This window comes from Excalfactoria chinensis, chromosome 3 (assembly GCF_039878825.1).
Source record: "Excalfactoria chinensis isolate bCotChi1 chromosome 3, bCotChi1.hap2, whole genome shotgun sequence".
NCBI lineage: Eukaryota > Metazoa > Chordata > Aves > Galliformes > Phasianidae > Excalfactoria > Excalfactoria chinensis.
In genome coordinates, this window is record NC_092827.1 from 31,939,118 (window position 1) to 31,964,720 (window position 25,603).

A 25,603-nucleotide genomic window follows, 5' to 3' on the forward strand; every position below is an offset into this window, starting at 1 on the left:
CCCACACCTTACAGCCCCGGCTGTCTTGTGCAACGCCTGCCCCAACCTCTTCATACCAATGATAGTATCCGTAGCAGACAGGTAAGATAAAACATGGAAGGACTGTAGGCTAGATAGAAATCCCTGTAGCTTGTTGAAGCATCTTTGAGTTTCAGAGCTTACCTTAGAGTCACTTCATTTTTACTGGAGATGTGGAGGAAAAAAAAAAAAAAAAAAAAAAAAAAAAAAAAAAAAAAAAAAGGCTCAAGTCCTTTAATTTTCCAAATGTAGAAAAAAGTGTTTAGATACACACTTTAATATATTTTCTGTGGCATTTTTGTAAAATACAGATATATAATTATAGATATAAGGCATATATAGCATTTACTATGTTAATAAAAAGCTAGTCTTTTCACAATGGCACACCAGTAAGTATTTACAATATGATTCAAATTTTAAGGAACAAAGGTTTCAAAACATATTGTGCGGTTATATGGAAGGAATACTTTCAGGAAAAATATGAGAGCAGTTCTAAAAACTTCCCAGGTGACAAAGTACAGACATTTGCTGGGGGCACTTCCATGCCACATCCATCCACAATCGGCTTTTTCTCCTTGTAGGAACTCGCATGACTTAGCTCTTCCACATTCCTACACAGTCACAGCCTTTAAGATGACATGGATAATTACATTGCTTATTCCTTTTCACATATAGATTAATTGTACCGTTCCTCTCATTTAGCATTATGTCCAACTGCAACATTTCAAAGTTTGGGCTGGAGCAGAAATTATTATACACAACTCTTGTTAACTGAAACCGACAAAGCTATGACAATTCACAACATTGAAAAATTGCCCTTCTTTTACATATCTTAGAACCATTTCACAAATTATTACTGGGAGTTTTTTAAACAGTGTTTTTAGCATTACAAGTCTGCATCCAAGGACACTGCAATGCAAGAAACTAGCAACAGACCCAAGGTACATTAATGCTCTTTGTTATCCTCACACATGGGCACTACCCAACCAGTCACCCTGAATGTACTGTCCAAGGTACATCAGATGTAAAGATCATCTTCATCTTTCATGTACAGTCAGTGTTTCCTAACGAGGCAGAGAAGTGCTACTAGCACATTTTAGAGAAGAAAAAAAAATAAAAGCTGAGTGAATTACACAAGGTCACTTGGGAAGCTTTTGACAGCAAAGAAGTAAACTCATCTCCTCCATGGCAGGCTCACCCTCTTATCTCTCCAGCTTTAGTGAGAACTTTCTAAGCGTCGTCTTTAACATAAACAAAACATAACTGATAGAAATAGAGCCTTCTCCAGGCACCAGCTTAAAGTTTGTTGCGGTCCCTCTTTTTTTTTCCTAAGTACTAAGGAAAGATAGAGAGAGGGCTGCTTCTGTATGCGTTATCTCTGATCTACTGAAGAAACATTAGCTGCACTGAGTATTTTTTTAGGTGGCAGTTGTTAAGCCCACTGTTTGCCAGGAAAGACATCAGAACACTTTCACTGAAAAATGTAAAATCTGAAGGCCTTTTTCTCCTTCAGTGCTGAGCAGGGAAGCATTTTTAATTATTTTTGTACCCACTTTATGACACCTTTATATCACCTGTGTAGTACAGAGGAGGGTTAGGGCAATGTTGAAGATGGCTCATGGTCTCAAGCATTAAAATCGCTTCCATACCCTCAGTGTTTCAGCTCCAACAGGCACGCAGACGGGAAGCAGCTCTCACAGCAGGACCGTGCACACCACAGAGGTGCAGGCACAGATGAGGTCAGAAGCATCCCCAGGACCAGCATCTCCCCGTGTGCTCATCACACTGAAGAAGCTTGATCAGGAGCAGATTTTGATTTGCATTCTGTTCTTGCAGTTGCCAGTTAAACCAGAGATGGGAATTCCATGGCAAAGACTGAGAAACAGAGCAGCAGAAGCCCCATGACAGAAAGGAACAACAATGGAAGACAGAGGGCTCCCTGGGGGGACGGAAACAGGCTCTAGGTGTTACACAGTACATTTCAAAGTAAACTACTAAAGGAATTTTGCCCATTGTAATCCCAGTCCCAACTTGGCCACATTACAGGGAGGCAGCCAGAAGAAAGTTCTGCTTCCAGCAATACTTGTGGGCAAACTGGGTTATTGGGTTATTCACTTAATGGCTATGGGCAATATAAATGTAATTTATGAAATACTGAGGACTTTTTTCTCTTATTAAAAAAAAAAAAAAAAAAAAAAAAGAAAGAAAAAAAAAGGAGGGGGGGTGGATCACAACACACAAAAAAGGGTAAAATCAATCACAGAATTTCTCATCCTGCACACTTTTTCTAAATCAAACCTGCATTTGCTTTAAAAAAGTAAAAATATAAAAACAAAGATACATTGGAATATCCTACTGTTCATTAAATGTCTTATAGGCAATATTTATGATGGAAAAAAGATGAGTCAAGCCCTTCCTTTGACAAAAATGAAGCACCCCAAAGTTCATTCTGTACCAAGGAGTGCCATTTCTTTGGCTGTTCGTTTAAATCACTCACATCACCGCAATTTGAATATGCGCTATTTGTCTTCAAATTCCTAATCATAAATCTAGACTAATGCAGAAAAAAAAACACTAGTAAGAATGCTGTGCCGTTGATAAGCTAAAAACAGCGTATCATGAGAAGGCAAACTAATCTTTCTGTTTACTTTGTAAATAATCCATTAGCTAAACTTCTATTTTAGGCTGGATGCTTGATACTTAACACTTGAAAGTCCAAATACCCTTCATATCCCTTATAACAGAGAAGAAGATTGTAAAATGCCTTTGGTGCATCAGCTTAACACTGCATGAATGTTTTAAAGAATCTCACTAGTACTAGAGGCAATGTAAGTGGGCTTGTTTGTGTCGTTTAATACTCTAAGTGTCATTTCATTCTTTAAAGGGGTTAGAACAGAGGAGGGGGAAAGGGGAGGAAGTCTTACTTAATTTGTTGCATATGTCCCAACGTGTTACACAACTAAGTGTATTATACCAGAAAACTAAAGCAGTCTGCGCCGCAGAAAACTCCGTGCAACTCAAAATAGGAGAATAATCTGGCAGCAAACAAGTCAAAAAATCAGTGAAACTTCCTTTCATATTATATATACACACACTTTACAAGCTACATCGATTGTCCCTTCATACTCCAAAAGAAATACATTGTAGACACCAAACATACTGTACTTTTACTTAAAGGCTTCATCAAACCATATGTGCAGACACTTGAGAAGATGAGAGTGTCAAGCTTCCTAGGGTCCTAGAGTCAAAGAAATTCTGCTGCCCCCCACTGCTAAGTAAGTGCACTCCTTCCACAGGGGGCAACATCTGCCGATCCGTCATGGTTCCACTCGGCGAGGACCCCAAGAAACTTCCTTGGGAAGAAACAATTTTCTCAGGACTGGCAGCCAGTTTAGGGGATGTCGAAAAGTTATATCCATACAGAGCACAGGGACTGTGCAGTCTAAATGTGTTGTAGGAGCCTTGGTGGGTTTGATTAGTGGTAAAGGCATTGCTGGAAGGGGATGGCATGATGTACTGGAGCTGTGGAGACATCCCTGAAATCTGCATAGATAAGCCAGTTTGTGGGCAGCTGAATGCATCCCCATCATTGCCGCTCATTGACATATTCACAGTTGTGCTACTCGACACACCGACATAAGAGGGAGTCCTTGGGGGTGCAAATGTCTCACTGGTTTGGTTTGTGAGCCTGTTGTAGGTTTCAGCCAAAGAAGTGCTGTATCTGTTCAGGGTCAAACCTGAGCGGGCGCAAGCTGTGTAGTCAGCAGGAGCAAGGCTACAGAGCTGGCTAGTGTTGGGACTGAGATGGAAGGCTGGAGATGAGCAAGGGGAACCCGGCAAAAGGTGAGGGTGGGTAGAAGGCACTCCACTGCCAGATCCCTGGAGCAAGGTAGAAGAACCTGCATTTCCTGGAAGAGAATATGACAGTGTAAGAAGCATGCTGGGAAAGGTTCATTTTCTAGGTGACAGATCAAGACCATTGTCTTTTATAATAAACCCTGATGTAAAACACTTGACATAAATTAATGCAAAATATGTATGTGCACACATGTGAAGGTGTGTGCACGTGGCTCATGCATGTTTTTAAATAAATCATCTGTCAATGGAACACCAGCTGTGTTCTTGTGACCAACACTCAATACACGCAACCTTTCAGCTCCAGACCAAACTACTTTTCATTTGACCCTGCAAGAGAACTGCTTAGCGGCAACAATGCAGCCATCCAATTACCACACCACAGGAAGCCTTCTTCAAAGTTATGAATTTTGTGTGGTCTCTGTTGTTGCTATACTCCAGAGTGGGTTTCAAGCCTTGCTCTGCACGAGAAAAGCATCTTTCTGCATCTGTCACTGTCAGAGCACCACATATGGGATAGGCTCCTTACCTTTAATGATAGAAGATTCCACAGCTAAAACAACCACAGGAAATGCACTGGCTGTATATTGTGCATTGTTATTTTACTTCTTGCAGCGAACTGTTGACAAACTACTCATTTACTGCTATCAGAACTTTTTATATTACAACCACAAGCACTGAGAGTTGCTAAAAATGAACTGCCTGCTGTTCATTTGTGAGGTGAAGTATCTTCTGAGGACTGAAAGTTGCTCAGCTGCTAGAAAACTTTTGTCTTAGAAAAATATATCTCCTGGGAAAGTGAACATAGAAAAATGGATCTGGACCTTTAACAGTCTCCCAGGCCAAAGTCACATAGCAAAGAAGACATTCCTGATTGTTATTCACAGTAACAGTTAGACAGCTTGTGATACATGCTGACAGTAAGTTAACAGGTTTTCATGACAGGTGAGCTAAAAAAGAAAAGTAAGTTTAAAACGAAGTTTGCCTCCTGCTTGCTTTTCTACTGACAAAACAGACAAACAAAAGACCCCCACCCACACCAAGCACAAAACATTATGAGATAGCTCCACATCCCAGAAACCCTATGAACTGAGGTTGGATATTAGGAAGATTTCTTCTCAGAAAGAGTAGTAATGCATTGAAACAGGCTGCCTAGGGAAGTGGTGGAGTCCTTGTCCCTGGAGGATTCAAGAAACATGGAGATGTGACACTGAGAGACATGGTTAATGAGCATGGTGGTTATGGCTTGACAGCTTATCTTAGTGGAATTTTCCAACTTTTTCTACATCAACAACCCCACTGTCTGAAGATGGCCACATTAAAACTGGGACAAAGTTCTAATGGGGTCTTTCACCAAGTCTCTTTGCCTAAGCTCTAAATCACTCTATTGTCCAAGGAACATTAAAGATTTTGCAAGGATTCTAGTTTCCATTCTCCAATCAACAGTAACTTCATAAGGTCCTTAACCTCAGGCTACAGCAGAGGGGGAAGCCCATGGCTGCAGTTTCCCTGCTCTCCAAAAGTTTTGCTATGTACATACAGATGGCAACACAGTTGGTCTACCCCCTACACAGAAGAAAAAGGAGAGCTTAACAGTTACCCATCAGTCTTGCATAGTTGGACAAGGTCTGATGTTATTGTCCCTTCAAAACACCCTTTAAAAGCACCTTCCCCCCCTCTTCCCCCCCCCCCCCCCTCCCCCCTTGATCTTTATGCTAAAGATCTTTACGCTAATGATCTTTATGCTAAAGATTCATCAAAGGGGCAGTCTAAGGCAAAGCTAAGAAAAGTGATTTCTGTGTGTTTCTGTATTTTCCGGTTTTGTTCTTTTATTTTTTTTCTCCTCTGGCATTTATTATCAAGAAAGTAGATAGGATGTTTGTCAATTTGATAGCAGGAAAAGTAACAAACCAAGAGCAAGTCTGATTTAGGTGAGAAAAACTGAGAGGTTTATGTATGTACAAGTATGCCCTGGAAATAAAGGAATTCAGAAAAGAATACAGAGATACCCGTGTCTGAACAGGCCATTTAAAAGCCCATCTCTCCTCCACAGCACTACCACTATGACAAGAAAGATAAAGCCAAGTGATTATGGACTAGAGGGCAGGAGAAAGCAAAATTTTCAAGCTCTAGGATGCAAAAAAAATGTTTGTAGGACTTTCACTGAACAATTTATTGGTCTTTACGAGTCAAAGCTTTCCAAAGAGAGAACACTATTAACCTTAGAAGTATTTATTCAATACACAGATAACACCTATTCTTTCATTTATTTATTTATTTATTTTAATCCTAAACACACAAGTAATTCCCACATTTGAGTTTGAATGTTTACAATGGAAGTCACCCATAAATAAAAACTGCCTTGTGTACATAGCTAAAGCATAATCCTCAATAAGAATTTATTCTGTCCTTACCTGTCATTTTCCTCCATGTGCGAACTGATTTATCTTTATGACCTAACACTTTTACTGCCACAGTGCTTAAGTTAGCACTTCTTTTGTAACTTCAATTAATTCCAATGAGAGCTAATGGCTGCCAGTGGGGTTAGTTAGTCATTTTTTTTATGTAGGTGGCACACTCATCTTGATTTCAGTAAGTAATAATGGACATAAAGAATGTTATCTTAAAGCACTTTTGTTTTGGAAAAAACACAAAGACTATTACCTTGTTTAGGTATCCCAGGTATATCTTCAAAGGTGAGTGTCCTAAGTGAAGGTCTCCAGAAGGCATAAGATTCCACCAAAGCTTCCAGTCCCATTCTATTTAGAATAAAAAACATTTTGTCACATTCCTCTGAATACTTTATCTCAAAAACACAGAAAAATTATCAACATTTCAGAATAAGTTTGCCATTTTCAAGTCCATTTTGCTTTTTAGAAGAGCCTTACATCCTAACCCACAAGACTGCTATGATCTGCAATCATTGGGCTGATAGCCTGCAAAGAGTTTTCCATTTCCACAAGTCCACTTCTCCATTATAATTTTATTTGGGATGCTGGCTTTTTTTTTGAGTGGAGCTGGCTGCAATAATATTAAACGCTTTCCTACCACGACATTTCCTTAAAAGCAGCTGCTCTAATTGCCAGAGAAGCAATCTCCTATTTCTGACTAGAGCAAAGGTGACCAACTGGCAATTATTGAAACCGGACTTCCAGTCTTTTCTGATGAGTTGGACAATCACACACACACGGTGAGCAATGAAGGGGCATACAGCTCTTTTGCAAAGAATGTTGTGTCTCAGGTGCTAGGCAAAATGCCTTTAGAAAATGAAGATCTTTAATCATTTTCCTTCAGTGCTCTCATAACAAAACAAAAATAACTACCTACACGGTCATAGAAGATCGTATTTAGAAGAATCTCTATGTCCAGAAAGTAAAGGCTCATATGCTTTCTCACAGAATGCAGCTGCAAGTTATAGTTCTGCAATTATTTTTGGCTTTCAAGCCCCAAAGGCCTGTTAAGTGTCAGCACCAGATATATACCAACTATGAGTGCCTGCCTTAGAGCAGCAACATTTGTAAACTAACATTATACAAACAGCCCAATTTGAAGCTACCAACAAGTTCTTCTAACACTGCTTCTTCTACTTACATTTCCAAGACCACAAATGTATTCCAGGAAATGGTTATAAAGCATTTATTAGCTTAACCTCGACTAAAAAGATAGCCTTCATTTTCTGCAGTAATGGTGAATTTTCAATTCTAGTTAAAGTGGAGATAAAAGCCACCTCCTGGAGGAGTGTAGCCAAGGTGATAATTTATACAAGATGCTTTCGAACAATTTCCACATTTTATCACCACTCTAATTTGCGCTATCAAATAGCCAAGTTTATTTAACAAAACAGTTATGTTTTTCCTGAAGCATTTAAAGAGAGAAATTCTGGACCTTTCCTGAGTAAAAGTTTTTATAGGGTCAAATGTAAGGCCTAACTGAAGAATGAAGCAATTCTCAGCACATAAATTCTGTTGCACTTTGCAAATGTACAGGGAACACTTTTAAAAGGTGAAGCTACTGATTTCTGTAACGTAGCCTGTGGAACTAAAAGAAAATGACCTGAAAGGGAATATTTTTAATTAAGTAAGACAGACACAATAATTAAAGCAACTTTAAAAGGTTAAATATAGTGGTGTGCAGCACTTCCTACTCTTTTCTCACAAACTAAGATGTGTAGGTGAGAAGTAGAAGAGTTAGACCTACAAAGACAGAAATCTTAATATTTATGTAAGTCACTCCAAAAGTAATGCCTCCTATTTATTTCCATTAAAATTACAACAAAGAGCACAATAAAACTATTTGACAGAGAAAATTCTCAGCTACAAAACACCATTTTTAACACAGTCACCACCGTTACCTACGTATTTTTGCCAGAGATGAACAAGAGCCATCATGCTGTGCTCATACAGATTTGCACCAGTGAAGGTAACCACCCACTGATTCACAGCTGCTATAATGGCATAGTTGCTAGGAAAACATTGCCCACACAGTCCATCTTTCTTCTGTCCAAAAAGATGGAAGCTGGAAGGTGCCAAATTTGGACTATATGGTGGGTATGCAGTTCAGCCAAGACTGGCAATGTGCTTTATGGTCTTGAGACTGTTATGGGGCCTGGTGTTGTGTTGCAAGAGAAAGGTTGTCTTCTTTGTCCTTACACTGGAAGCTGGAGCCTTCAGCAGATCCACTGTCATGATGTAGCAGTCAGAGCTGACTGTTCACCTGGGTCCCAGGAAATCTAGGAGGATCACTTCTTTCCTATTGCAAAAAAAACTGTATATATCACTTCACCCTCTGAGGGCTGCATCTTGAACTTCTTCATGTCACCACTCCGTGGACTTTCATTTTGACTCTGGCTCATAGTGGTAACAACACATCATCATTGGTAACAGTACATTTCAGGAAACTGTCACCTTCAGCTTCACCAGGGACTGCCCTGGCACAATCTTTGTGATATTCCATCATTGCCACCACTGAAGTGATATTCAGCTCCATACACAGTTCTCTGGCCGTAATCCACTAATTTGATGAGCTGACTGAGATGCTCTCCATTTTGTGCGACTGCTGCGCACAGCCACCCAGAAGGCTTGTTGACTTCCACGGTGCTGTCAACACTACTGAAATGCAGTGTGCTCACTGTGCTCACACCCACTGTTTGGTCTCCATAAACATCCAGCAAACACCAATGAATGTCAATGGGTGTTACGTTTTCCGCTTGGAGGAAGTCAATTCCACACCTCTGCTTCATCCATAATTCCATGCCAGATGCCATTTTGTCAGACTGCCTCTTTGCTGCCATCTATCGCAGAGCAACAAAATGCAATGGAATATTGGCTGAAAGGTTCAGCCTCTACTGCCATACCACCAACACTTGTCTCTGACATTTTTGGTCAACAATAAAATAGGAGGCATTATGTTTGCAGCAGACCCTGTAATTTTTGTGTTTGGTAACAGAATAAACTATTAATCAGATGAGTAAAGCAGTGCTTTCCTCAAAAATTTGAAACCTAAGCTTCACATCCAAACATACTTATTCAGTGCCACGAAGCCTATCAAAGAAAACAGCAGTACTGATTTCAGCAAACTAATGCCTCTTTGCAACAGAGTATACAGAGTCACTTCCATAACGAGTGCTTTTATTAGGGTAAAAGCTTTCAGACCTTATCTAAAACCAATTCCAAAACACACCTCTACAAGACAGGCTTCATAGTTTGCAGAAATGGGCTGTAACTTTTTCCATTCAAAAACATGCCCCTTTTTAATGCCTGAACCCAAATGATTCCTAGAAGCTAAACCAAAAGAACACCTCTGAACAGCCTCAGTACAGTAACTAATTTTGCACGGTTGCAGATGCAGAGCAATTTTTTTCTTGGGCAAACCCAAGTACACAAATCAAATTTTGCTTCTTCAGTCACTTCTTTTATCTGGAAGTTACAGCTAATTTAAATGCAAAATAGAAAGTAAGAGAGGAGGACAGAAGTCTATTTATGTCAGGGCCTGGAACATTCTTTCCAGGTTCCAGGACAGGGTATTGCCAATTGTTTCTTGACAGGAAACAAAAATCTTAGAAAGCAGCAAATATGGACTGAAAACTGAGAATATACTTGCAGTGGACTCCTGTACATTTTTATAGCTCCATCCCTTCTAAAAATGTTCATCTTCTAAAAAAAAATCTTGTTTGCTGTCCAGTCACAGCATTTAGTTAATTCAGGTGGAAGAACAAAACGGTCTTTAAAGCTGTAGCCTCTGCTAAAAGAAAAGCTCAGTAAAGCAGCCAACGAAAGATTCTCTCTGAACATTCCTACCAGAGCACAGTCTGCTCCCTTCTCTGGAAGACTAGATCATAAATATAGCAGCTGTAGACAGCAAACGCAAAGTGGTCACTGGAACTGATGTATACTATGCACCACAATTAAATGCTGCTTTTTTTAGCTGAAATGGTTGAACACGCAATTCGTAACAGGCTTAAGTATTTTGCATTGAACAGTCTTTGCATAAAATACCTCATCAGTTCTGGCAGCAAGAACTAAATCTAAGCCTCCACTTTGAACTGCTCAGATTCCCTATTTCTATTTTGAAAGAACAGTGGATCAAGAAAAAGCAAGCAATTAATCAGTTCAACTGCAATAGAAAAGGTGGAAACAGGGCCTGCTTCAAGGTCATCCATAGCCTAGTAAGAAAAGCATTCACCTGGGAAGTGGATTTAAAACTCATTAAGCAAAAGAAATACTTTGACACACATCTCCAGCCTCCTAAGCATGAGTAATAAATATCAAGTTACTGCAGGAGGGGAACAAGATTCTCCCTCTTTAAGAGAAAAGGAGTCACTCTATCCTAACACGCTCACACGAAGGAGATGGATATTCATATCTGCAGTTTGTGTCTCCAGTCAGGAGGGAGACTTCAGGAACAGCCTCTTCTGCTGGCCAGCTGTTCTCCCTCTTACCCTTACCTGCTGGCTTTGGAGAATTCCCATTATGATTACCTACATGCTCACTGCCGTGCCCGAAGATCACAGCTTACAGCATCATAGTGACACAGTCCTCTTGGCTGTACATACTTCCCTACTCCCATCTTGCAGCATGCTCTGGTCTTAACCTCAAAAATCACGGACTTCAGTCTGCATTAATTCGATTTTTGTCCTTCACAGTATGCTGCAGTTTTCAATGAAAGTAAACCTGAGTACTTATGTCAAGCCACCTGCCAATCAATTCATGATCAAGAGGGTCAGAGGAGGAGGAGCAGGAAGCCACCACTGAGATCTTCAATGGGAAGCCTAAGTGCTCCCTCAGGGAGCCCAAGTCCTCAGACTAATTTGTAAACACAGGTAGTCCCCTCGATATGAAGGATAGCTACTACCAGCCTTCACAAACTGGCTCTGTCAGCAACAAGCCCACTTCTTCTCCAGCACCTACCTGTTACGTCCTGAATCTCTAAACCCTTTGGCAAATGGATTCCTGTCAATCTTCAGGCGAGTTATCTGTGAAGATGATTAAAGAAATTAACAGCTGCAAAATTCAGGTAAGTAATACAAAAAGTGACTCTTCTGACAGTTAAGTATCCCAACTCCCAACACTTAAAGCAGAAACATCTCACCATTTGCATGGTTTAAGCCAGATCTCTTGAAAGGCAGCAAAATAAGGCCCAGCCTTCTGGCCATTATTTTTGCAGATCCCCAGAGAAGCTAATAGGTATTTAATGCTACTAAATGGCAGGTTGGAATTCTCAAGGAAAATCTTCTGGCAAATGTCATTCTTCACCTAAGAGAGTACATTGCCTAATTGCAATAAAATTTAAATTAAATTTTATTTCCGTATGGGTCAAGAAGGAAATGTGAAAAGAGAGATTATCACTAGGCTATTGTGCTCTATTAAAAAAATAAAATGGGGGGGAAAAAAAGATGCTTGTAATTTACTTAAATAAACAGCGTATACACTAAATAATTAAGTTTCATTATTTATTACAGTCTCTTTACACGGTTCTTCCTTTGTAAAGATGACAAGGCATATATAAGTTCCGAAAATATACTGTAATTTATTATATGGAGTTAATAAAATATCACAGCACTAAATATAGTGTCACTCTGTATATTAATACTTAAACAAGCAGCAGTAAGAGCCAAACGCTAGAGTAAGGTAAACTGCAATTCAGTTTAGAGAGCGCATGGACCCTGATAAATAATATGTTAATAATATGTATGCTGAATCCAGTTAATGAAAATTAACGCAGCTTTCTTCAGACCTCAGCTTCCCCTTTAAGACTGCAGGGTACCTAATTCAGACAGACTTTTGACATAACTAAAGACACGCTCAAAATGCTTGAACACCTGATCACTTATCTACACTTAGAAGTGCCTTTAAAATTCAGACTCCTCCTTGATGTCTGTTTCATTGCCACATTTATAATTAGGACACTATTAACTTTAATGCTGTCAACTTAAAACAGCGAGATCATCATTAAAAAAACGTTACTTCTTATACACATCATCTAGCCCGTATGGCCTGAAGTCTCAGCTATTGCCTCTGGGCGCTGCTGCAATACTACTAGTGAAAGTTGCTTGTAATATTACAAGGGATTTAGACAGTGCTTCTTGGTGATATAAGCAACATATCTCCTTTTGCCCCGTTTCTCACATCTCTGGTCTACTCTGAAAAGCCTGTCGAGCGCTAAACAGAAAGTCCAAGTTACCTGTTGATTTTGGTATGCTGTGACAGTGGTGAAAACTGTCTCTGGAAAGGAAAATGCTTTGACTCCTTCTCCTGAAGGGATAGGCTTTACCGGGGACAGATCATCTCCACAGTCTTTCCGGATGACGTGGACACGAGGCTGGTATTTATGCATAGAGTGAAGGATAATCTATGCAGTCAAAATGAAAGGAAAAGATAACATTTATTAGAAAGGACACCCTGCTGCTCGAGGACTAATGGCTTTTTGGAACAGATTAGGGCATGTGTTTACCATGCCACTTACTGGAAATCAAATGTTTTCTTTAACCTCCGAAGGTTCTTATTACAGTAGTCTAATCCCTGTGCATTTATGTTATTGCCAACTCCAAGCATTTAAAAAAATATGACTTGGGAACTGCAAAATCAGGAAACTGGCTTAAAAAATGTGGGGGGAGCAAAGTCCTGGTCTCACTGGAATTAGGAAAGTTTCATTGCTTTTCCCCCCACACCCCCCCACACCCCCCCCCCCACTTGAGCCTGGATTTGATCTAACACGATTAACAACAGCAGCATTTGCCGTTTGTTTTCAGAGCCCTCAGGTCATGCTTAGAGCATTTTTCTTCCTGATATCCAGAAGGCTGGAAACGTGTCGTGTTTTGAACATAGTCTGTGACTTTCATACTCTGAACCAGAAGAAATGCAGAGTAAAATAACACCAAAACCCCAAACTCTGAAACGTTAGTAACCATAGGTTTGTAATACGTATACAGACAATGAACATCAATACCCAAATCCCTCCCAGCATACAAAAGCTCAAGTAAGAATAAAGGATAAACAAGAACTGCATGAACTCATAGAGCATTAAGTTAAACAAAAATAGTTCTTGGTATTGTTCCCAAATTTTAGAAGAGATTTAACATATGCATTTTTCTCCTCTCTCTTTTTTTTTTTCTTTCTTCCACTTCAGTTAAAACCACCAAAAAGAAGACTTCAAGAAAACAAGCAAACAAACAAAAAACAAAACCTGAAGCTCAGCTATTATTTTTGGAAGGTCTAATAAATTAATAAGTTGATAAGTAAATGGCTACTGGCCTGTGCAAGCCCTAATCAAAAATCAGGGGAAGTTCTTTCATTTCCTGCTCCATGAGTAGCCTCAGAATATGTATATGCTCAGACACTTGACAGAGCCTTTATGCCTGAATGCCAGATACCATGGAAGCTCATTCATCCAAATGACATAGAGGACATTGCATTCATTTGGCTAAACTAGGGTTTGGCTAGTTTAACACACTTGGTCCCGGCCAAATGACATGACCCCATTTTAGATACGCCAAGTTTCTGGATAATCATGTTTTTTATTAGCCTGCAAGTAAGGCTTTGACGATGACATCACAGGCTTCAATTAATTTGCTCAGGGAGTGACCTGTGGATGTTCTTATAAGAGGCCTTTTCCTAGTTTCTGAAATCTCAAGTAAGTAAATGTGCATGCTTTACATCTGTGCTTTCAGTTCTCTGTGGGCAAAGATCTACAAAATGAAAATCTAGTGAGCACGGGATATTCTTGATCCCATTTTCCTGTAAATACCCAGTGATACCAAGGAAGGTCCTGGTGCAACAGAAAAAAGAAAAACAATACATCAAGGAAACCCCTTTCCATCATTTGAGCTCATCAGTATCCTGTGCTTTGTCATCTACCCGTGCACAACTGAGCATGCACACTTGCCTGTATGCAGTGATAATCCAGGCAGCTATGAACAACTTGGTTCATGTATCAGAACAAGCGAAGTTACAGCAGCATCGGGATGAATACCACATGGAGAGCAGTAACACTATGCAGACAGGGTGCAAAAGGAAAGGCGATGCTCACTCTGAAGGCCTGGTGCGGAGCTGAGCCCAGGCAGGGCACAGAGCAGAGCAGTGCCTGCACCACTGCCATAAGGCTCCCTCCCTCCAGCCTTCCCCACAGCCACACCACCATGACTGAGGGACACTAAGCATGGCTTTCTCCTTCCCAGAACAAGCACAGGGAAAGGCTTTGTTATGCAGAAGTCTCAGGCTCTTTTCTGAGCAGCTCCAGAGGCAGCACAGCAACATCTTGCCCCTCACTCAGGGCTGGCAGCTCCCCTAAGCATGCAGCAACAGCAAGTAGGATGTTTGCTAACATGTCCTAACACTTACCAAGCAAAATCCCTGTTTATCAAACACAAGCTTGACTCCCATACTGCTATAAAGAATCCATTCTTTCCCATATATATCGAGGCCTCACACTCAAGCCCTTCATCAGTAGGTGTGGGCAAAAAGGACAGTGAGAGCTTAGAAGGATGTTGCCCACCAGCACCGTGCCATCACTTCCCAGGGCAGTAAACCTCTATGACACAGTTGAAGTCCTCAGAGTTGTGGCACTTGGACCACGGCAGTTGCCCTGACATTACTATTGGCCTGGGAAAAGGAGGAGGCCACAACCATATGGAAGCAGCATGGAGTAACGAACACAGCACTCACAGACACACAAAGCTTTCTCTGTCCAGAGTCAGTTCACAGTAGGTGCATGGAAAGGAGCTGCCACCATGAGGCCTCAGTGCTGTCTCTCACCTTCAGTGCTACCATGAGGCAGACGTCACAGCCAGCACTACTGGACTCAGTTCTCCTATGGCATGGTGGCATTGTCCTCACCTTGCTACTGTGGTCCCCAAAAATCTTCCTTCATCAAGAAGAGCCCATGTAGTCAGGCTTTCTGCAGACAGGGGGATGTGTGGAACAATAATTTTCACAAAGAGGAACTGCAAGTGCTGATGTTTTCCAGCTTTTCATCGTTACAAGCCACAGGGACCCAATGACAGCAGAGCGTGGTGCTCAGAGTCACGTCTGGGAAGGGCAAGAGCCCACCACAGCCTTCAGCTTAACCCCACTTTCAAACTGAGGAAGGTAAAATCTCCTGAACGCCTGTGAAACAATTAACATGCTAACGGCCTGATTTTCACTCAAAATTAGATGTTCTTCAGCATCAAAAAATGTTTAGTTGAAGAGCACAGAAAACAATATCAAAAATAGCAGCTTTTGCCCTCTGTTCAAATTCAGACACAAAGCTGCATTAAAACAGAAAAATTACCCAGCTCAAATTAGACAGAGAGACCCATTTTACAGCACAGCAGTTATTCCCCAGTCTGGAGGCAAGAAGTACTGACTCATGAGACAAACAGCACCCAACCATGAGCAACCCAATCTCAACATCAACTGCAAGACACAGATTTACTTTTTCACATCTTAGCAACTCAGACAAAAGACAAAAATGCCATACAGTATGCGTCTCAATGATCTGATCTGGCTTTAACGCCTGTATAGGCATACAATTTTTCCAAAGTAGGAATTCGCTCTGGGCCTCTCTTCTGAGATCAAAAATACACCAGGAAAACATCTCCTTACAAATCCCGCTTGATCTCCTCAGTCTGCAAGGGGAACTCATGTATCAGAATGTCCTACGTGCAGATGTACTTCAAAATCCCTCCACAGAACAGCACTATAAAATCATGTCGTCGCAAACTCCCACTCAAAACACTGACGCAAACAGCATAAGGCAGCAAAAAGCCCAAAGAGTGATTGAGAAGCCAAGCAAGATGCCTCAGAAACAGCCAACTCCCTGAACAAAAAGCTAACACCAGGCCGACGGGGCCATTTGCCGCAGGACTCGCGCAGCGCAAGGCAAGCTGGCTGCCGTCAGTTACTACCACCATATAAATACCACACAGAAATACTACCTGAGCATCTGTTTGCAAACACAGCCACCGTTCCCATGAGCATGAGTCACTTCTGTCAGTGGCTCTGAGAGTTAATGCTCCGTTAAAAGGGCTCTGGGTTGAGCTCACACAAACTCCCGATCTCAGTGGAAATTCACATGTGCAAGGTCAAAACCAAGCCCCAGGATTTTAACACAAACACTCTGCAAAAACTGACACCTTCAGGGAGTGCAGGGAGAATAAAGGAAAGATTTCAGCAAGGATCAAAATCCCAGAACCAGGCAGCATGGAACGTATACTGAAATAACAGCTAAATCCTGATACTGCTTGTGCCACTGGAGGAAGGAAGGCAGAGTGCAGAGCAGCTACGGAGGCTTCTCTGAGCCATTCTGCCTAAGTAGGAGGAAAAAAAAAAAGCTTTCTAATAACATAAAACACACCCAACCTCCCACAACAGAGGTGGGAGAATCAGAGCACTTGATATAAAAACAAATATTCTAGGGACAGTTCGGACCTGACCCCAGCTGCTCTAATCCACCATCCCTCCTCTGGTACCCTCTGGAGAAAAATGGTTCCTTCCTGCTTATGAGAAACAATTGTTTTTTTTATATTCATCACAAAATATGATTATTCGTTTTCCATTGTTGCTGGAGGCATTCAGAGTCTACATAGCTTTTTCAATACAGCATTCCACGCTACCATAGCTTTAAAAGAAAAAATGTACCCATTGGAAAAGACACTTTTCTGCTTTCTGCTTTTGCCTTTTCTGGTAATTATGAATGACATGTTTGCAATTTCCCAGATTTAAGAAATATGAAATTATTTTGCAGTCATCCTTCTTTTGTCCTTTTATTTTAATACTTAAATTTCCATTTTGAGGAGGAGGGGTGCTGCTGTAGCTTTGAATCAGTTCAATGTGTCCCAAATCATTGCACTAGAGCTTTGCTTCACTCATTTCCAAATCGACACGCTTAACTAAAGACCAGAAAATTTATATCCCCTTGCATTATGAATAATGGCGTGCTGTGTACACTATGCAGGTTTCAGTTCTGAAGAAAAAGTAAAGCTAAGACCTGGGATGGAAGCATATAGCAGCACAATTTTCTACATACTCTAGAATTCATAATGGAGTTTTCTGCGGCTGCATGTGCATGGCTAGACTCCTGCATCCATATTCTGCTGCTTGGAGACCACTGAGTACAAGGACCAGCTCTCCACTGGAGAAGCAACTTCTACCCGTTTGCATCTGCTTCCTTTTGTGAAGACTTTACAACAAACTCTGGACTCAGAGAAAGCAACTCCCACCCAAGAAAGGTCTCAAATGCACAGTTACTTGGAAACTAACAGGACAATCTGTGCAAAGACCTAAACAAACACTGCCTATTGAGATTCCCTAACTGCAACTCTGGAAACAACCAATGCACAATATCTTTTCTACAATCCTGAACAAAAGTGCCACCAACTCAAAAGATATAAATATGCTCTTCCTTTAAGAAAAGTATGGGTAACACAACTACGAACAGCACTGTACACAAGGGAGACTCTTCATTCTCAATATCACACTAGCTCTCTCAGTCTAACCCGTCTCCCATATTCCTGTGTATGTAACTTAAAAGCTTAAACTCCTGCACAATTCAACCACAGTTTCAAGTCAATCTCCTTTGCAAGCTGAAATGGGGAAAATAATGTCATACTCAGAATACTTGGTTTAATGTCAGAGTTCAACTGGATTGGAAGATGCATGTAGTATCTTTGCACCCTGTTCCAGGTATGTTTTCTCTCACTCCCATCTATGCAGGGGAAAGCATCCCACTTAATAAACTGTGCTACATTAAGGGCGATGGAATCTACATCCTGTTTCAAAACTTGCCTCTTAGATCTCAGAGCTCTACTGCCTGGAATTCAATGCTTCTTTTGAAAGCAAGCCTATGTTTGAGATTTATTACTGGATTTTTCCAAAATTAAAGACTTTGCTCTGACTAAAAACAATTCTCATTTTTTAATTATTTCCTAAGGTGTCAAATGAAACTATTTTAGGGGTTGCTGGAAAGATACTGGCTTACATCTGTCATGTTTCAACAGTTTTGAAGAGAAAAGGAAATATTAACATAACACATTTTGTCACATTAGATAATGTCATAACTAAACAATTTAGAACTTGCAAACAGAACACTCGTACTGCATACGTCTTCGCCAGTTTTTCAGAAGTAATGAGCCTCAGCTGTGAAAGGGTCTCGCTTCATAAGGTATGCAATAAATCATTATCGGAGCAAACCCAGCTCCCATGTTGTTCGTTTTTGACTGCAATTATTAACACCTCATGGGATTTCACACAAATGTTTAGGTTAAGAAAATAGTTAAGTGTATTTTTATTCGCATGAAGTTATTACACGCTATTAATGTTTCTCCTAGCCACTTGTGAATTTAAACGTACTTTTTGATCAGAGCAGAAGTTGCAAGTAACACGCTTGGTGGGAAAACATGAGAGCAATTCTGCCCCTTCGTATTAGGCAATCTAGCCTTGTAAAGTCTGACTTTGCAGAAAGAGTTGTATTTTTGAGGGGGGAGTAAAACAGCAGGCTCTAATAAGCAGTTAATTATCAGAGTAGAAAGTAAGCAGATTTTAGATCTGGACGGTAAAGTTCCAAAACAGCTTTGAAAAGTCAAGCCTATTTCTGGCACCCTGAAGCTGTATGTCAGAGTCCTGCAGGGCTGAGCAATGCACCTACATATCATACCGTAAAAGAGCAAGTACTCACATGCCCTTGATCATCAAGTTCATTATTGGTGAGCTTCAGTTTGTCAAAGCTGATCACTTGTCTCATCCATGTCTCCCCGGAGGCCGGTGAATCGGGGTGAATATAAACACGAGGCGGTACTGGGGAGTCAGCGTTACCGGCCACCATCCACTTGGAGCTATGATAAACATACCTGCAAAAAGAAAACAAATGTCTATCACCACAGAATCTGGAAATATTTATCAGACCCATTAATCAGATTAGGCTCCGTACAACTATAGCAAGATCCCATCAAATAACTAGCATGAAAGAACAACAAATGTGATTATCTTAGTTCCAAAGGACAGGGCCGGTATGTGAAAGTGGAAGGTTAAAAAACTGTGGTCTCATTGAAAATCACTCTTCCTAAAGCCCATAATAGCCTTTTCGCTAGCCTCTATGCTGAGGTTTAAGCTGGTGTCAAGTCATTGACTAATACAGCTCTGCTCTGAAAAAGCATCAGCAAACAGGGCAGAATATGGTCCTTCACTTATCAAATCAAGTAGGAATTCCATATTTGGAAGATTTAACATGTTGAGTCTAGTATAAGAGTCTATAAATAACACTATTGAAGGGAAAGAACATTATTATTGGGAAAAATAATGAAGCTATGTCAAACTATGCTCTATATGTTTCTGAAAGACCATATTATTTTTCCTGAATACTATCACAGAAAGGCTTGAAAATGAAAAAAACACAGCTTGTATTTCATTTGATAGGCCAGTGCTGACAAAAATCTTTTTCTCATGTAAGAAGTGCTTGCTTTGGTAGAAAACTTATTTTGAAGGCAGATACTTCATAGGGCAATTTTAAAAAGTGCTAAATAAAAATGCCGAGGTCTTTTTTTTCCAACTACAGTAAAATTCCTGTGAATCAGTCCTTGTTGGTTTTTTTCTAATCCATGAAAGAGTATCATAGGTTTGTACAATTTGGTTCCGAAGTAGAAAAAGCTAAATAACGATCAGAAGTTAAAATGATCCAATGCACACAACTCTCCATACAGCTCCAGTCAAGCTGTAAAAGGAAGATCTGGAACAGTGGTAAAATCTTCTCCCAAATCCCATCTGGAGACAAGTTCTCAGTCCTAAACCATGAAGTCAACTGTTGTGACATTTTGCCATCTATTTTATATTTGTTGTTTTATAATATATATACTTTTCCTACAAAAGTAAATAATATTCCAAATATTTTACATTTATGACAAGAGTTTAAGCTTCCTAATATTTACAATGAGGTCCAATTTTGCTAGAAATCGAGACCTAGGTTCGATTTTCTTCATTCCTGTTTAGATTTGCTATCCGCTATGATGGTTGAAGTCAAGGCTGAATGTAAGGTTGCTATTACATTTGCAAGACAATCAGCTTTCAAAACCACATGAGCAGCACAAGTTAAATAAGACAGAAATAGATGAATGCATAGACTGCATACAAAACAAGGAGAATGGGAATCAGGAAAAACAGTAACATCCAGTAGGAAAATTAAAGACATGGTACTCAAATATGATTGCAGAAACTTAAATTTGATATCTACAATAATACTGCCCAGTGCACAACATTAAGCTACTTCACTTATCTGGGCACCACGCATCTTACTGTGCAGACAATGCAGACAGCATGAAGGCATTTATTTAAAGTGAACTGTGTTTAAAATAACCCATACTCAGTGTAACTGTCTTTTGTACAAATGTTTTTGTTCAATTTGAACTATTTACCTTCTCTTCTTCTGAGTTAAGAAGGTGCTCAGACCTTCTGAGAAGATTATCCTTTGATCACTAAGTAAATGCAATACTAAGTTTTATTTCAGCTGCACCACTCTGTTCCAAGGGAAGGAAAGAAATAAAAAAGGCATTTCTCCCCTACGATACGGCCAGAAAAGCGATGTGCACTGGACATGCTCAGTGCTTCTACCTACACCTTGCTGAAAAAAGCAAAATCAAAAGCAGTAGTAAGAAACTACTTGCAAACCGCAAGAGAATAAGGCAAAATTACAGTTAGTGAGGTAAGGACATGTAAAAAACATAGGGTGCTGTTTGTTTAGGAAACAAGGAGGCATTCCTGATGAACCAACCTTTTAGTCTTAGCCTGAAATATTCGTACTTCTACAATTAAATCGGCAGCGGTTTCCCCTAAATTACAATAAGTATAGGGTTGAAACGATCGAAACAGCATCAGTAGGGGCCCACTTCTGCCTCCACTGAACCACTTGGTGAGGCTGCTCCTGGCTGCAAGTTTATAAAGCATGACACACAAATGTCCCCAAGTAGCAGTGACTGCTGTGGGCCCAACCCTGCTACCACTGCTACAGGAACAGGGCTTTAACACAGCCTAACAAGCTCTCTGGAACTACAGCTGCCCTCGCAGCAGTCAGAGCTTAAGCACATCGCTCCTATTCTCAGATGCTGGAAGGACAACTACTTTTGTTCATCGCATTATTTTTCAGACAACTATGCCATTTATTTATTTATTTATTTTAATAGTAATTAGAAACACTACCCTTTGTGAATCTAAGCGGACAAATATCTCAGTGATAAACTGCTACTGGAGTAAATGAAAGAATCACTTTGAAGCATGACCAAGAAAGCTCATGCATGTTACATTCTATCACCATTCAGTCAGAGGTTAATGCCAGAATGGTTTTTTGTTATTGACATTAAACACTAGAAAATTGAGCATTTTTCCTATCTATCTATGTGTTAACAGGAAATAATTCCCAGTGACATGGCGAGGAATAACACAGGTCAACAGTACCACAAGCACAGCCTGCAAAAGCAAGGGACGGAGTGCTTGCCTACAGCACACATACAGCATGAGCCAAAGGCACACAGAGCTCCAGCAACACTCCTGTTAGTTCTGCACACTTGGCACGTTGATTTTATATATTTTTTTAACATCCCGGCTGCACATCAGGAATCTGAAGGAGAGCTGAACTAATTCTTCTTCTTCTTCTTCTGCTAATTTATATGCTGTTAATATTGTCTTGCAAAAGCTAGGATCCCCACTGCGCACATCATATGTCTCCTGCCTGAAAGCCACCGTACCTGTATCTTTTGTTATCCACCGGCACAATATCCATGGCGATGTAATACTGCTGATGGGGGTCTAAACCTGAGATCTTCACTCTCATTGCGGGAAACATCCGCCTGAACATGGAAAGAGAAAGGTCACTTTTAATGCAAAACAGAATGGGGAAGGGTTGTTTAGGACAAGGAACCGCTTCGTGGGATTTTCCTCGTTCTTCCCTTTAGCCCACAGAGTCCTTTCTGCCGATTCCGGTTACACAGCCATGAAACGGCCCATTCGATATGTCAAAACAGATTTCAGAAGTGCATTCACTTGAACAATGCTCCGTATGTTTTGGGATACGCTTTGGGAGTACAACTATTACCACATCATTTCGGCTTTATTGTTAGACAGTAAATCATTTTGTTTCGAGGCTGCGCTTCAGCAATGAGCCCACTCGAAGCCCGTTAGTTAGATATGCATTTCTAGAGATGCGCAAACGCCGCCTCGGTGCAGGAGCACCGCTGCTCACAGCAGTGCAAACAACTGACAGCAGCAAACGGCACACTGGACCTCAGCACGTTGCACAGCTGGGTCTGCGGTGACACAGCCCGAACGCTGTGAGGATGGTTATAAACCCAATGTGCTACGCCGTAACTGAACAATATGGTCTTTATTGAGACGGACTTCCTGTCTGCAGCCTGCTAAGGTAAAGCGCAACGGCTGCTCTGCCTTTGAGAGGTACAGTAAAACTTCTTTATTGGAAGCAGAAACGGGCGGACGGGCAACTTTGCAAAGAAAAAATACGTTCGCAATCCACATCCTTCTGGAGAGAAAATGGACTAATTAGCTGGTGCTGTCGTTTCAGTGTAAAAATACGTTTCTTACTTCAGCCTGTGCTTGGCAAGGCTTTTATCGAGAAAGTTCATTCTTGATGCTAACAAAGAAAACACTGCACCACTGAGCTGACCGCAAGCAAATGGGAATGACTTGTATGAGCCTTATCAGCCCGAAAGCCCTTCTGATTTATTGTTTGCTGCTCTTTAAGAAAATAATAATAATAATAATAAAAAGAAAAAGAAAAAGAAAAAAAAAAAAAAGAAGAAGAAGAAAATAAAAGAAAACAACAATTACAGGTCGTTACTGGAAAGAAAAGCCCCATGTCTTTGATTTCTGAAAACCCCGAGGGTAACTGCACACCGTCGGGCAGCGCGCTGTCGTTGCGATGCACCTGTAAGGTACAAAAGAGCCCCCTGCCCGGGCTCCCTAAGACAAATGTTGCTTTGTGTTGCTTGAGACCGCGTTTCCATCATTAATAAAGCCCCTCTGAACGCTCAGAAGGTAGCATATGGATCCAATAAAATATGTTTTTGTAATTTCTAATAAGTTCAGATCCGCTTATACTATCCAGGTTTCGGCCATCTGTACGCGCTGGGAAGGGGAAAAGTTTCCCCTCCGAAGGGCGCAGAGCGCAGACCTCACCCCGAAGAGCGGGGAAGCCCGAATGCCTACAGCCAGGGCCGTCTCCCTCAGCCGTACATCCACTTCCTCGGCGCAATCCCACCCGCGGAGATGCCCCGGCTCGGTCCGGTCTACTTTGCTGCCCGGGAGCCGTTACCTGCCAGCCTTGGTGATGATCATCTCGGTGCCGATCTCGTGGAAGCGCTTCCAGAGCTCGGCGCCCTGCAGCTCCACGCGCGGCGCTTGGGGCGCCGGCAGAGGCGAGGCGGGCCCGGAGCCCTTCGGGGAGCCGCCGACGGGCGAGGCGGGCGGAGACGCCGCCGCGAAACCCTCCTCGGCGCCTGCGGAGAGAACGGAAAGGAAGCCAAAGGGCCGGGACCGCGCCGGGCGCTCCGTTGCGCTGTTTTCGTTCGGTCTCGTTTCGCTCAGCCCTCCACGCGCGTACGTACGGGCTATACAGAGAGATACCGATAGCCGAGCGCATCCCGCACTCAGACATTACGAACTTCTCGCCCTCCCCGCCGCTCCCAGTCCCCTCCCCGGGCCGGGGCGGCCACTCACCGGCGGGCCCGCGGGCGCAGCCCGGCTCCATGTCGCCGCCGTTCCTACCGCTGGTGGCCGCCGGGCTCCCGGCGCAGCAGCCGCTGCCCCCTTCGTCGTCCGCCGCCTCGTCCTCGCCGCCCACCTTTCGCCGCTTGGGCTGCCGCGGGGGCGGCGCGGGCGGCTGCTGCTTCTCGGCCCCGATGAGCGCCTCCACCGAGAAGGCGTGAGCCTTCAGGCTCATGGTGGTGCCGGGCGAGGCCCGCCGCTTGTCGGCCATGCCCCCCCTGCAGCCAGCGCCGCCCGCCCGTCCTCCCGACCGCGCCGGCTGGGGCCTGGGCTTTTCCTCGCCTTTCTTTTTAAATCCGAGTTATCAGCCAAGTTTTTTTTGTTGTTGTTGTCTTTTTTTTTTTTTTTTTCCTTTCTTTTTTTTTTTTTTTTCGAGGGGAGGAAAAAAAAAAAAAAACTCTATTCCTTTTTGCAGATGCTCCCTTTTTCTCCCCCTCCTCCTCCTCCTCCTCCTCCTTCTCGCTCTGCCCCGTCTGATGGGCCCAACAGGACTGACATGGGTAACAAACGCTCTGCGGACACAAATTAGGGCTTGTAATTGAAATTTGTTGCCTTGATCTGTCAGCACTTCCAGGCAGGAGAGCGCGGGGACGGACCGCTCATTAGTGCCGCGGGGCGGAGGGGCCGGGCGGGGCCGCGGGGCGGGGGCTGAGCCCGCACGGCCGCCCGCTGCCCAATCAGAGTCGCAACACCGCCCCGGCTCGGCCCGGCCCGAGCGGGGCCCCGCGGCGGCGAGCAGAGAGGGGGGGGCCCGGCCGGCATCGCCGCACCCTGCGGTGGGGGTTAACGGGAGCGACCCCCGCAACGGGAAAAGGAGGGAGTGGGGGGAGGAGGGGGTCCTGCCGCGGGACTTCGTTCCGTTCGGGCCCGGTTCGGGAGGGGGGGTCTGAGCGCTGCTCGTCTGTCGGGGGTCCGTCGCGGTGCTGCAAAAGGGATTTGGGCGCAGCCGCTCCGACGCCGATCGTTGGACGTAACCACGGCCTCATTCAGGTGCACGGCGTAGGGACGGGGAAATCCTTTCCGAAATCCTTCCCATGAGCAACACGATGGAAAAGCTGCAGATTTGGGGCAATCACTCTTTGCCGTGCGTTCCCAGGGAAAACCTATTGGGATGTTTGTTTTGTTTCCCTTCGTTCCTCTTTGAGTATTTGCGTTTTGGGGTTTGTTCGTTTGTTTCAGGGCTGCGGAACGGGACCCGGTGATGGCACCCGGGGGGGAAGGAGCTGCCGTGGGGGAGACGTGAAATGAGCTGTAGGGTTTCACCTATCCCCAGCGCGCGGTGTGTGCCGCGTTTCAATAGCGGATGGGCTGCTTCGTCGGGGAAGGGCTGAGTGTTAAACACACCCAGAGATGAGTTACCCCACGTAGCGTTACCGGCGATTAAATTGTTTACATCTCTTTCAAAGCACGAGGGAGTGACAGACCGATAAACGATTAAAGAAAAAAACAAACCAAAACCCCACCACGATGGAAGGGTTGTGCCGTACACCCCG

At 42.6% G+C, this 25,603-nt stretch overlaps 1 protein-coding gene across 1 annotated transcript; it reads right to left on the minus strand.

The window, feature by feature from the left end:
- Nucleotides 1-2,506: 2,506 nt before the first annotated feature.
- On the minus strand, nt 2,507-24,362 carry TBX18 (T-box transcription factor 18). Its single transcript, XM_072332732.1, has 8 exons — nt 24,063-24,362; nt 23,659-23,842; nt 22,079-22,180; nt 19,024-19,195; nt 12,553-12,720; nt 11,280-11,344; nt 6,538-6,632; nt 2,507-3,926 (listed from the first exon to the last, which is right to left on the minus strand). Exons 1-8 carry the CDS (start codon nt 24,319-24,321, stop codon nt 3,202-3,204), a joined length of 1,770 nt encoding a protein of 589 aa, XP_072188833.1. The 5' UTR covers nt 24,322-24,362; the 3' UTR covers nt 2,507-3,201.
- Nucleotides 24,363-25,603: the final 1,241 nt, after the last annotated feature.